Raw genomic sequence first — 11,418 nt, forward strand, 5'->3', positions numbered from 1 at the left:
TATAACTGTGCTGCTCACAAGATAATTATAGGATTTATTAAAATATAATAATTTATAGTGCTCCCCAGGCACAGTGGTCTGTTAATAAGAAAAAAGCTTCAGGATATACAAGGAGGCTCTTTGATCAAATTGGTCAGTGGATCTGACATAATGTAAAACCCCATTTGGAGATAATGTCAAAAGCCTAAATTGGAGACCCTGATGAAATGGTACTCCTGGCCCCTTTCCCCAGTGGCAGGCTGTGCTGCTGCCTCTACACACAGTAGGTGCGCATTGTTTGCTGAATAATGGTAACAAACACAGCTTTCCAAGTTGGTTATTGAAAACCCACACACGATAAGTATTCCTGGGAAACAATGAAGTCCTGAACAATGGGGCAGGAAGCCACCTCCTCCTCCAGTGACCCCCAACTCTCAGAGTCCAGCTGAAGGCTGCAACAGGAAACCCCTCACCCACTGTCTTTCCTCCCTCTCTTCCCCACTCAGGGGCCACCCCCACCCAGGGGCACCAAATGCACTCATGCTTTCCATCCGCTCTCCGCCCCTCTTCTCCTCTAGCCTCTGGAGGGTCCCAGGTGAAGAAAGAGAAAAGCACTTACTCATAGAAGGAGGCAAGCAGCCAAGCTGGGTTTGGAGAGTCATCCTGCCCCCAGGCAGGCCTGAGGAATAAAAGGAACGGCGAGAGGACAAAGAAGGACTTAAAGCTCTGGAACAAGGGGAAAGAAAAGGCCTAAGAAAGTTTACAAAGCAATCTGTCAGAGAAGGGATGAAAAGGGAGCCCCACTGAGCTGAGGGGCTCAGGCACTCACCTCACCTTCGGCCCAGTTAGAAACCTGCAATTACTTGGTCAAAGTCTGAACCTATCTCCCTCTTCCTTGTCCCAGAGGTTTCCCTGGGAGTGCAAGGCCTCACCTTGCTGGGTTCTTGGCAGCCCCAAATACCTCTGCTCTACTCGGCTCAATACGCCAGTTGTCTTGAACCCAACTAACTGGCTCAACTTCCAGTTCCCTCTGGATTTTCAGCAGAAACACTATGGATAATACAGTCATCAGCAGATCCTCAAAGCTATCCAGCTACTCTGACTGCCCAGATGTTCTGAGCCGGTGAAAATATCCACAGACCTTTCTGAAAGTCTCTCCTGCCACCAAAGGCAGGATTAATAATAATACCAACTATCATCTGAGTGCTCACTCTGTGTCGAATGCTTTAAGTCATCTCACTTACTGCTCACCACCACCTTAGGTATGATTACCCAATTTCACAGAAAGGGAAATAGGCCTGGAGAGATTAAATGTCTTTCCAAGGGATACACAGCCTGGATTCCAACCCAGGTCTGTCTGACCGTGGTACCCACCTTGGTACCCACTTCCCACTCAGGACACTGCCTCTTGGGGACCCTCTGCGATTCTACTTTTTGTGGTTCCCATATTAATTTTAGATGGGGTAGGATGGTACAATTCTGTGGTATCTAAAAAAATCCCTTGCCTCACAGTTGGGAGTGAGAAGAGGAGCGGGCGTGGGAGAGTCTGCCTCATGGCTGGGTAGGGTCTTAGTTCTTTTTAGACACGAGTAATTTAACCATAAATAACTGAGCACTGGGAACAGGACACTCACTAATAAAAGCATAGCCTAGAGTCACGTTTGAAGAAAAAAATTCAAGTCACTTAGTGGGTGGACATATCTGCAAAACAAAAGAAAAGCCCCTTTCCCAGCCCAGGCAGAGAAGTCTCCTGTACAGTTAGAGACAACAGGCTTCTGGGCACGTAGCCAAGGTTCTGGGGATATTTATAACTCGAAGAGGGTGGGAGTCCCTAATAAGCTGCTATATTCTTTTTCCATCACTTCCCTCTCCAAGGCTACAGCGAGCTCAGAGCTCTTCCCCACGCAGAATGCCTGCTTTCCCTAGTGCTCGGCTTCCATTGTCTAATTTTCTCATTCTGGCTGGGGAAAGGGAAGGCTGCAAGTCCTTCCGTTCGGAAGAACTCCAGTTGAATGTAGCTTAGCTGCTGGTGGTGTTTCTTGGCTAGCTGCTGTGGTCTCAGGAATCTGCCTATGAGCCTGTGGTTTCTCTGAGCTGTCTGAGAGTCTGAGGTCTCGGGAATCTGTGAGTCTTTGGGATCCGCCTACGATCTCTGGGCTTTGCCTGCACGTCTACGGATTCGAGATCTACCTGAAGATCTGAAGATAGACAGGATCTGCCAGTGACCCCCAGAATCTTTCCGAACGTCTGTAGTCTCAGAGAACTCTGCCTGAGGATTTGAAATCTGTTTGAGGCCTCTTGGATCTTGGAGCCGGCGACCTAGCGGATCTTTTGCGGGCCAGGAGGTAGGTCTGTTCGTTCCCAGTTCGGGTTTTCGGCTTCCCACCTTCAGTCGGTCAGGGACTGCTAACAACCTAAGGGTCCGCCGGGCGTGGGCCATTAGAGGCCCACGATCCCATCGATGCGGGAAGCCGCCAGGAACCCTTTTAGCAGGCAAGCCCTCAGGGATGATAAGGACGGTCCTTCCCAACCCTGGGGTCTGGCTCGCTCCACCCTACGCGCCCCTATACCCCACCCTCGCTTCTGATTTCCCTCCGGCTTTTGCGTCCCCTCCGCTAGGCGCAACTCAGCCTGCCCCTCAAGGAGCGCCCTCTTTAGAAGGACGCCCCTACAGGGTTAACAGCGATGGAGCCGGGACACAAGCCTGGCCCAGCCGCGGACCACATTTGCTGGCAGACGGGCGGCGCGTTGCCCCCTAGGAGTTGTAGTCTGCGTAGCAGTGTGAGAATGCCGCAGTCGCTGCTGGGTGATGTAGTGCGTGGGTGGAGCTCAAAGTTCCAGCGCGGCCGCTGAGTCTCCCCTGGGGAGTGGGCGGCTGCTGCTTTCCTCTCAGGCCTAGGATATCAAGTGAGAGCTAATCCCAGCTGAACTCAACACAGGCCAGCGCCTAAATTAGGCTCGACGTCGCAGTTAAGATCCGACTCAAGATAAGCTTGTAGGGACGTGAAGAGAAGCAAGGCAACCTCCCTGGCTTAAGCCGGCTGTGGTCTCCAAGAGAGGAGAGCGGAAGATACTCCGCCCTGGCTAGGAGGACGCGCTTTTTTCTTCACCCTTTTGTTCTTTTCCCTCCGTGGCTTTTGGCCTCTGACTGGCCTTTGTACGCCCGAATGGAACTCCAACTCCCGACAGGCCACGGGGGCGGGCTCAGGCGTGATAAAGGTGCTCGGCCGTGCTACAAGAGGCGGGCCTCGTATTCGCTTCGCTCGCTGATTGGCTGAGGCAGCTGCCGGAAAGGGCCCAGCCTCGACATGGAAGAGCAGAGGCGTTCTGTGGGCTGGGCTGAGAGCCTCCTCCCTGAGACAGCCTCGGCTTGACCCCCGGCCCGGGAGGGACCGAGCCAGGGGGCTGTCTTAGTAATTCCGGGAGCCTCCACCCCTTGGTGGCGGAGACACGGAGGGCGGGTCGCGCTCGAGGGTCAGGGAGGAGAGTGACCCGGCCCGGATTCAGGGCCCTCCCCAGTCGTCTGGCGGCCAGAACTCCAGACCCGGGGAGTGGGCAGGGCCTGTTTCTGTGCCTCACGCCCTGCTTTTCGCCTCCTTTAGCGCTGTCTGCTAGCTACTTTTCCTGCTCTCTCTCTCCTGGGAGGCGAATCCTTGAGCCCGAGATGGCAGCCACCCTGCTCATGGCTGGGTCCCAGGTAAGCCGGGGGTGGCTTCTCGGACCCTACCTGTGCTTACCCACCTCGTTCCTGCGTTTCTTTGCTCCGCGAATCTCTGTGGGAAATTCTCTGAGATTAGTAATTCGCTTGCTTCGGTATTCTGCCTCCAGAGACCCAGTATCAGAACAGTATAGCCACAAACAAGCATTTACTGAACACCTGCTGTTTGCCTTTAAATACTGGGGAGACAAAAGATGCATGAGGCATGCCCTCCCTGCCTGCTCACAATCAGTAGGAAGACAGATGCATCCGGTTAACCGTGAAACTACATGATAAGAGCACTATTTTCTGTAGGAGCAACATGCTGTGGGGACCAAGAAGTGGGAGTATTAATTCTGTCTGAGGTGTGGGAGGGAGGGAGGAGTGGAGCAGAGCAGCGAGATGGGGCGCATTGAAGAACAGTCGGTGCTGGAACAGGGCCTTAAGGAACAGTAGGATTTCACTACCCTGAGAAAGATATTCCAAGAAAATAGGAACATTGTGGGTAAAGGTATGGAATGATGTAAGTGCTAGTTGTATTCTGAGAAAAGTACTGCTAGAGGGTAAGGTTCGGAGTGGGGCAGGGATATCTGGCCGTGGGACCAAAGCAGTCAGCTCATAAATTGCTCTCTCCTTTACCACATCTCTTTGTTGCTTGTTTATTTCTCCTTTGGACTCTACATATCAGACCTAATACCTTTTGCCTCCTCAACAATTCTAGCCATGTCTCTAATTTCGAGAAGAAAAACTGGTACTAACCTCCTAGATACCAATTATTGAGGAAGCGATATGTGATTTCAGGCACCTGTGACATTTGAAGATATGGCCATGTATCTCACCCGGGAAGAATGGAGACCTCTGGACCCTACACAAAGGGACCTTTACAGGGATGTTATGCAGGAGAATTATGGAAATGTTGTCTCATTAGGTAAGTATTCTCTATCTTTCTCCAGCCCACGTTTTTGAGACTGTCAAAAATGCCTTACCTCTGTCAACACAACCTAGTTAGTTGATTCTTAAAGCTCTTAATTGGATTTTGGCTTGAGTTGAGTCCTCAGGCAGATCTTTGAATGTGGGAATATCAAGGTCATATGGTCTAAAATGAAAGATCGTTCCTGCACATTTTAGAAACACTCAGATTTCTTGCGCCCTGAGTCATTTGCCATTCTCCAGCCTGTCTGTACAGATCACTGACCAAACAGGTCTGACATAATGGTGCTTGCCAGGATATAAATGCCCCTGTAAATGGTGCTTTTACTAGAAGATAAAGGGGTTCTGACCCAGGTTCATGGGAAGGCAAAAGCCACCTTTTTGTGTTTGCTTTGGCTTCAGAGCTGTAGCTTTGACTCAGGTCCTTTATTTATCCAGAGCAGGTACTTGTCTAGAGACATTTCAGAGTTGATCATAGATTTTGAGTGTGTCAGATGATGCTGTTCCAGAAGAATCCTGAACTAAATGAGATCACAAATTCTATTAGAGAGGGAAGCTAATTTTTTTGGTGGTCTGCAAACCTGTCTTTTCTCTTAGATATCCTTTGGTCTGGGTGTAACTAGACTAAACAGTGTATTCTTGAGCTGAAAGTCTTTTGACTCACTTTGTCTCCTGTTAGGACTTGACAGAAGTTAGCAATCATGTATGGTTGACTAGGTCATCTGCCATTCATTAGGATTATTCCTTTTTATGAAATCTTTATTCCTATAGCTTTTAACAAACAAAAGGCAAACTGTGAAGGGTTTCCTTTTTAAATTGGGCTCTCTCTGATGTCCCAACTTTCTTGGATCCTTCCTTTCAAAATGCAGCCAGAAGTGAAGTTATCTACCCAGATCTATTGTAGTCAGTAACCCAAATATTCCACTCAATCCAACAAAAGCAAGAAATGAGAATCTTAAAGAAATGTGAATTTATATGTCAGTGGTCCAGCCCAAGGAGCACATTTTGGAAGGATGGAAGCATGGAAGCACAAAAAAATATATATATATATATTTCTTGCCCATATAAGTTTGGGAGTGGGTTAGATAATGTTTACAAGGCTTCTTTACCTCAAGACTCTTCAGAACCTTTAATGTGATATCAGGCATTTTTAATTTCTAAGAAGATGATGTTGTATGCACCATTTACCAAACTAATTTATCCCTGGACCCTTTTCTCCCAGCATACCTAGTAATCTCTTTCTGAAGAGTGTACCAAGAAACACAACTTCGAAAAAGCAGTGTCTGGTAGAAAGTTTCTTGTAGACAGTGACTTTGTATATTTTGATTTTCATTTAAAGTCTTTACCTACTCAATGCCAAGAATATTCTGAGCCAGGCATCTCTTTTGCCTTCTCCAACCTTCCCACCTCTATTTTCATTAAAAGGCCACTGAGGGAATTCCCTGGCGGTCCCGTGGTTAGGACTCTGCACTTTCACTGCGCTGGGCCTGGGTTTTATCCCTGGTGGAGTTCCCCGCAAGCCACATAGCGCGGCCAAAAAAAAAAAAAAGCCATTGAAAAGTAGCAAGTAACATTTGGCAGTCATTTTTCTTGTCAACCGAGACTTGATATAGATTGATAAAAATTTGTTTTTCTCCATGCTAACCCAGTAGGTTCTTAGTAAATATTATATAATGGTAATGAATAAGGCTTGACAAGAACATACACATACACACACATTCATTCACATATAAAATATCTAGGCTCTTGGCTTTTAGAAATTCTAATTTAGAGTCTTTTATATTTTCTGTTTATGGTTTTCTTCTTTTGAAACACCAGGAACATATACAATATTCATAAGGAGCTATTAACTGTAGTGATACAGAGCATGAACTTTTATCAGGCAGAACTGGATTTGAATCTTAGTTTCACCATTTACTACTGTATGACCTTTTGCGAGTCACTTCTGTGGGCCTTGAATCTCTCATTCATAAAGTAGAAATCATCATAATGCCTGGCTCTCAGGGCGGCTGAAGTAATTCACATAAAGAACTTAAAACATGGGGCTTCCCTGGTGGCACAGTAGTTGAGAATCTGCCTGCTAATGCAGGGGACACGGGTTCGTGCCCTGGTCTGGGAAGATCCCACATGCTGCGGAGCAACTAGGCCCATGAGCCACAACTACTGAGCCTGCGCGTCTGGAGCCTGTGCTCTGCAACAAGAGAGGCTGCGATAGTGAGGCCCGCGCATCACGATGAAGAGTGGCCCCCGCTTGCCACAACTAGAGAAAGCCCTCGCACAGAAACGAAGACCCAACACAGCCCAAAATAAATTAATTAATTAATAAAAAAGAAAAAAAAAAGAACTTAGCACAGTGCCCAGCACACAGTAGATAATTTTTGTGTGTGTTTACTAGTATTATTCTTCACCTTTTATTACAGATTTTGAAATCAGGAGTGAAAACGAGGTGAATCCAAAGCAAGAGATTAGTGAAGATGTGGAATTTGGGACTGCATCTGAAAGACCTGTTGGTAATACTGAGGACAGTCCTGAAAGTGAAGAGGCCTTTGAAAACAGGGATAGATCAGAAAGACAATGGGGAGATCTAACAGCAGAAGAGTGGGTAAGCTATCCTCTCCAACAAGTCACCGATCTGCTTGTCCACAAAGAAGTCCATACAAGCATCCGATATCATATATGTTCTCATTGTGGAAAGGCCTTTGGTCAGATCTCAGACCTTAATCGACATCAGAAAATCCACACCGGTGACAGACCCTATAAGTGTTATGAATGTGGAAAGGGCTTCAGTCGGAGTTCCCACCTTATTCAGCATCAAAGAACACACACTGGAGAGAGGCCCTATGACTGTAATGAGTGCGGGAAAAGTTTTGGAAGAAGCTCTCACCTCATTCAGCATCAGACAATCCACACTGGAGAAAAGCCCCACAAATGTAACGAGTGTGGAAAAAGTTTCTGCCGGCTCTCTCACCTAATCCAGCACCAAAGGACCCACAGTGGGGAAAAACCCTATGAGTGTGAGGAGTGTGGGAAAAGCTTCAGCCGGAGCTCTCACCTAGCTCAGCACCAGAGGACCCACACAGGTGAGAAGCCTTACGAATGTAACGAATGTGGGAGAGGCTTCAGTGAGAGATCTGATCTGATCAAACACTATCGTGTCCACACGGGGGAAAGGCCCTACAAGTGTGATGAGTGTGGGAAGAATTTCAGTCAGAACTCCGATCTTGTGCGCCATCGCAGAGCCCACACAGGGGAAAAGCCGTACCACTGTAATGAATGTGGGGAGAATTTCAGCCGCATCTCACACTTGGTTCAGCACCAGAGAACCCATACTGGGGAAAAGCCATATGAATGTAACGCCTGTGGGAAAAGCTTCAGCCGGAGCTCTCATCTTATCACACACCAGAAAATTCACACTGGAGAGAAGCCCTATGAGTGCAACGAGTGTTGGAGAAGCTTTGGTGAAAGGTCAGACCTAATTAAACACCAGAGAACCCACACAGGAGAGAAACCTTATGAGTGTGTGCAGTGTGGAAAAGGTTTCACCCAGAGCTCCAACCTCATCACACATCAAAGAGTTCATACGGGAGAGAAGCCTTATGAATGTACCGAATGTGAGAAGAGTTTCAGCCGGAGCTCAGCTCTCATTAAACATAAGAGAGTTCACACTGACTAAGTCCTGTGATTACGACTGAGAAATTATTCATTTGAAGGTACAATTTTATTTGATATCAAAGAGCTCTCTCAAGACTGAGCTGCTTTTACTGTACTGAATTTCCTTGTTGTGGACCACAGTTTAGAACATCGAAGAAGACAAGCCACTTGAAATTCTGATCAATGGCTTTGGGAATGGTATTCCTTCCTCCAAAATAGTGATTTTTATTCACCCAATATTAATGAATTACTTCATCAAAATCAGCCCCACAAGTAACTGGAAATCTGAAGACCAGGTGCTAAATGCTGATAAATGCTCAGGCCTGGAAATGGAGTAAATCTTTAAAAGTAATTTCTCCCATCCTTGGCCCAAAGAACTATGCTAGGGGAAATATTGACCTGTGATAGGGTGGTCACAGCTACTTTGGTAAAAGACAACCAGAGACTTTGCTTGAATTGCCACACCTATTCACTCACCATGGTAGCTGGGCACACACATCTTCCCTTCAAAGGGCTTTCTCCTTGAGTTGCTCATGCATTTGTATCTTTCTGTCTTCCTAAGAGCAGGATTCTGCATGATGAAGGCAATGATCATAACTTTTTGCCTCATTGTTTCTAATTAACTTTTTTAAAGCTTTCATGAAGATACAGATTAAAAGGAAAAATGAGACGCAGGTTTGGGGACCAAGGACTCATCAACAGTGGTGACTTTAGCAAGAGATGCCCACTGTTATTGCCATTAATCAGAATTTATTAATTTTCTTTGGGGATCACTGTAGGGAATATTGTAGGGAAAATATCTTCAAGGAAAGATAGGACCATAAGTGATGGTGGAGTGTAAGGAGCAAGTGGAATTGATCACTTCAGGGAAGGAAACACAGAGTCCCTTCCCAAGGAATGCAGGTCATTTCTCTGTTCTTTCCCCTCTACCCTTTAAAATCAATTCTCCCTATACTGCTAACTCTAGGATTTGATAAGGGCCACATCCCAGTGTTTATCTTAGCTTGCATAAGGGCATGTGTATGTACATGTAAAATGTGTATTCCTATTGTTTTTCCAATAGAAACTGAATTCACACTGAATTAGCATGTTCTTGGGTGATATTGATCATGTGACAGAACTACAGACATAACTCCAATGTGAGAAATGTCCTTTTTTTCATTCTTCATGAAAGAAAATTGAAACACTAGTGCTGTAATGTGTACTCTCCTGTAAGATCTGTCTTTGTACAGAACGAAGCACTTGTTTATATGTACCGGTCAGTTGGAGATTATTACCAGACAAATAGGTTGATTGTCCTGTTCTCAGACTGAATTATCTTCTCTTTGGCCTAGTCACAGGGAATTAATAAAACTAGATAGGAATGTATTTCCATTCTCCCAGCCTACAGATTTAAGTGGTTAATGTAAGAGTTGACCCAATTTAAGCCCAGTACTGTCAGTTCTCCTTATCTCAGCCCAAATAGGAACTAAGAAATATCCCAAATGTTGATGCTTATCCAAGCATTTGGGGGTGGGAGTGGGAGGGAACTGATGCCCAGGAGATGGGACTAGAGTGAGGAATATATATTTTTTGAGCCTGCCCCACATTTTTTCTACTGTATTGTGAGTGTTGTAACATTTGAAAATCTTTTGCCATAGCTCTTTGGGACTTGGCGTTAAAGGAGCCAGTGGTCTCCCTTGGGTAGTGTATTATGTATTTATTATGACCCACAACCACGTGGGTCTGCATCCCTTGCAAATGACACAACCTCAAAAGTAACAATGAAAAACCACTCCACCAAGTAGGTGTCTTTATGTTGTCACTCTTATTTGAATACAAACTTGGGCAGGGAGCATGTTTTTTGTTCTATACAAAATTTAGCTGACTTTGGATATTCATATTTTAATTGTTGAATGACTTACATGTTCTTGATGACTAAACTCAAATGTCTTTTTCCCGTATCAGTGTTGCTGGTGGTTTTAATGAATATCAAAGTTCTCCTGTTGTTTCTGTGAGCCAGTAGGGGCATCAGCTTCGGAGTGGCTGTAGAAGAAGACAGCATCTCCGTGACCTATTTCACCCCCTTTTCCTTCCCTACTCCCCTGCCCCACCCCCAAGCTGTTCTTTCTGCTGCTTTTGGCTTCTGAGTGCCCCAGCCATCTCTCCAGACATGTGCACTTCAGTTGGGAAGTTAAAAGGGCAAGGGCCGGACCAGCTCTGTCTCCTCTCTTCCTGCCAATTGTTGCCCATTTGCTGTGTTGAACCCTGTGTAAAGTTATTTCTCAGTCTCTCTTTGCTAAAGCTTTTTGCATGCCTTCTGCTCCCAAGTCTCTGGCTGCTTCTGCACACACCCTGAACACATTGTGCCTGTTTTCTATGGTTGTGGAGAGTGAGTGAACAAGTAAGTATGTACAGCAGTTTTCCTTATGGTATTGGTCACAGTTATCTTGTGTCTATCTATATCTGTATTATTCTAACAATATCCTGTAATTAAAAGTATAATTTTTAAAATCAAAAAGCTGAGAATTATTTTAGTAATCCAGCACCAATTCATAAAACGGCTTTTCATCAGATTTATTAAAATTGGGCACAATTGTTTCTATATTGATGCATTTGTACAGATGTTCTTGTGGGAATTTGGGAATACCGTGTCTTCACATATTGGTGAGCCCTCTGGATATTGCCAAAATTTGGCAAGTGCAAAAACCTGGACAGTTCCCTATGAAGATTAGGCTGGTGGCAAAGCAACATGGAAATATTTGTTATGGGTAACTCATTAGCTTTGGAGAAGGGAAACAGAAACAAACAAACAAAAATCCTAATGGAAAAATGAGAGGAGGCCATATTGCTTTAAGGAGATATTTTTGAGTATCTGTTAAGGATAGTAAAACAATTTCTATTAAATTAGGTATTAGGATCCCAGAACAGAGATACTCTTAGAAACAAAGGCTCTATATTCATGACATGATTGTGCAGTCTGCCTAAGGCTGTGGTTATGTTCTACTAGGGTGTGGCTATGATTTTCAAATTACTTACACATTATTTTATCTTACGAAACATTTTTTTAAATGGAAGGCCAGTCTAGGCAGAGGTAGGGAGTGGAAGTGCTTTAAATTGGGGAAAAATACAAATATGAAAGAAAAGTTTTAATTAACCCTATCGCCAAGATTGGAAAAAGA

At 45.4% G+C, this 11,418-nt stretch overlaps 1 protein-coding gene across 3 annotated transcripts; it reads left to right on the forward strand.

Moving 5' to 3' along the window:
- Positions 1–1,992: 1,992 nt before the first annotated feature.
- ZNF436 (zinc finger protein 436) lies at positions 1,993–10,847 on the forward strand. Of its 3 annotated transcripts, none has more exons than XM_060141145.1 (4): positions 3,057–3,198; positions 3,582–3,676; positions 4,478–4,604; positions 7,027–10,847. In XM_060141145.1, exons 1-4 carry the CDS (start codon positions 3,147–3,149, stop codon positions 8,277–8,279), a joined length of 1,527 nt encoding a protein of 508 aa, XP_059997128.1. In that variant the 5' UTR covers positions 3,057–3,146; the 3' UTR covers positions 8,280–10,847. The 3 variants fall into 3 exon arrangements, with proteins under 3 accessions (XP_059997130.1, XP_059997128.1, XP_059997129.1); XM_060141146.1 differs by lacking the exon at positions 3,057–3,198 and adding an exon at positions 3,285–3,392; XM_060141147.1 differs by lacking the exons at positions 3,057–3,198; positions 3,582–3,676 and adding an exon at positions 1,993–2,324.
- Positions 10,848–11,418: the final 571 nt, after the last annotated feature.

Source organism: Lagenorhynchus albirostris, chromosome 2 (assembly GCF_949774975.1).
Source record: "Lagenorhynchus albirostris chromosome 2, mLagAlb1.1, whole genome shotgun sequence".
Classification (NCBI taxonomy): Eukaryota; Metazoa; Chordata; class Mammalia; order Artiodactyla; family Delphinidae; genus Lagenorhynchus; species Lagenorhynchus albirostris.

Coding starts and splice junctions, on each gene's coding strand:
- ZNF436 (XM_060141145.1), top strand. CDS start 3,147: ATGGAACTCCAACTCCCGACAGGCCACGGGGGCGGGCTCAGGCGTGAT. Junction 3,199..3,581: donor CGGGCTCAGGCGTGATAAAG/GTGCTCGGCCGT, acceptor CGCCTCCTTTAG/CGCTGTCTGCTAGCTACTTT. Junction 3,677..4,477: donor TGCTCATGGCTGGGTCCCAG/GTAAGCCGGGGG, acceptor ATGTGATTTCAG/GCACCTGTGACATTTGAAGA.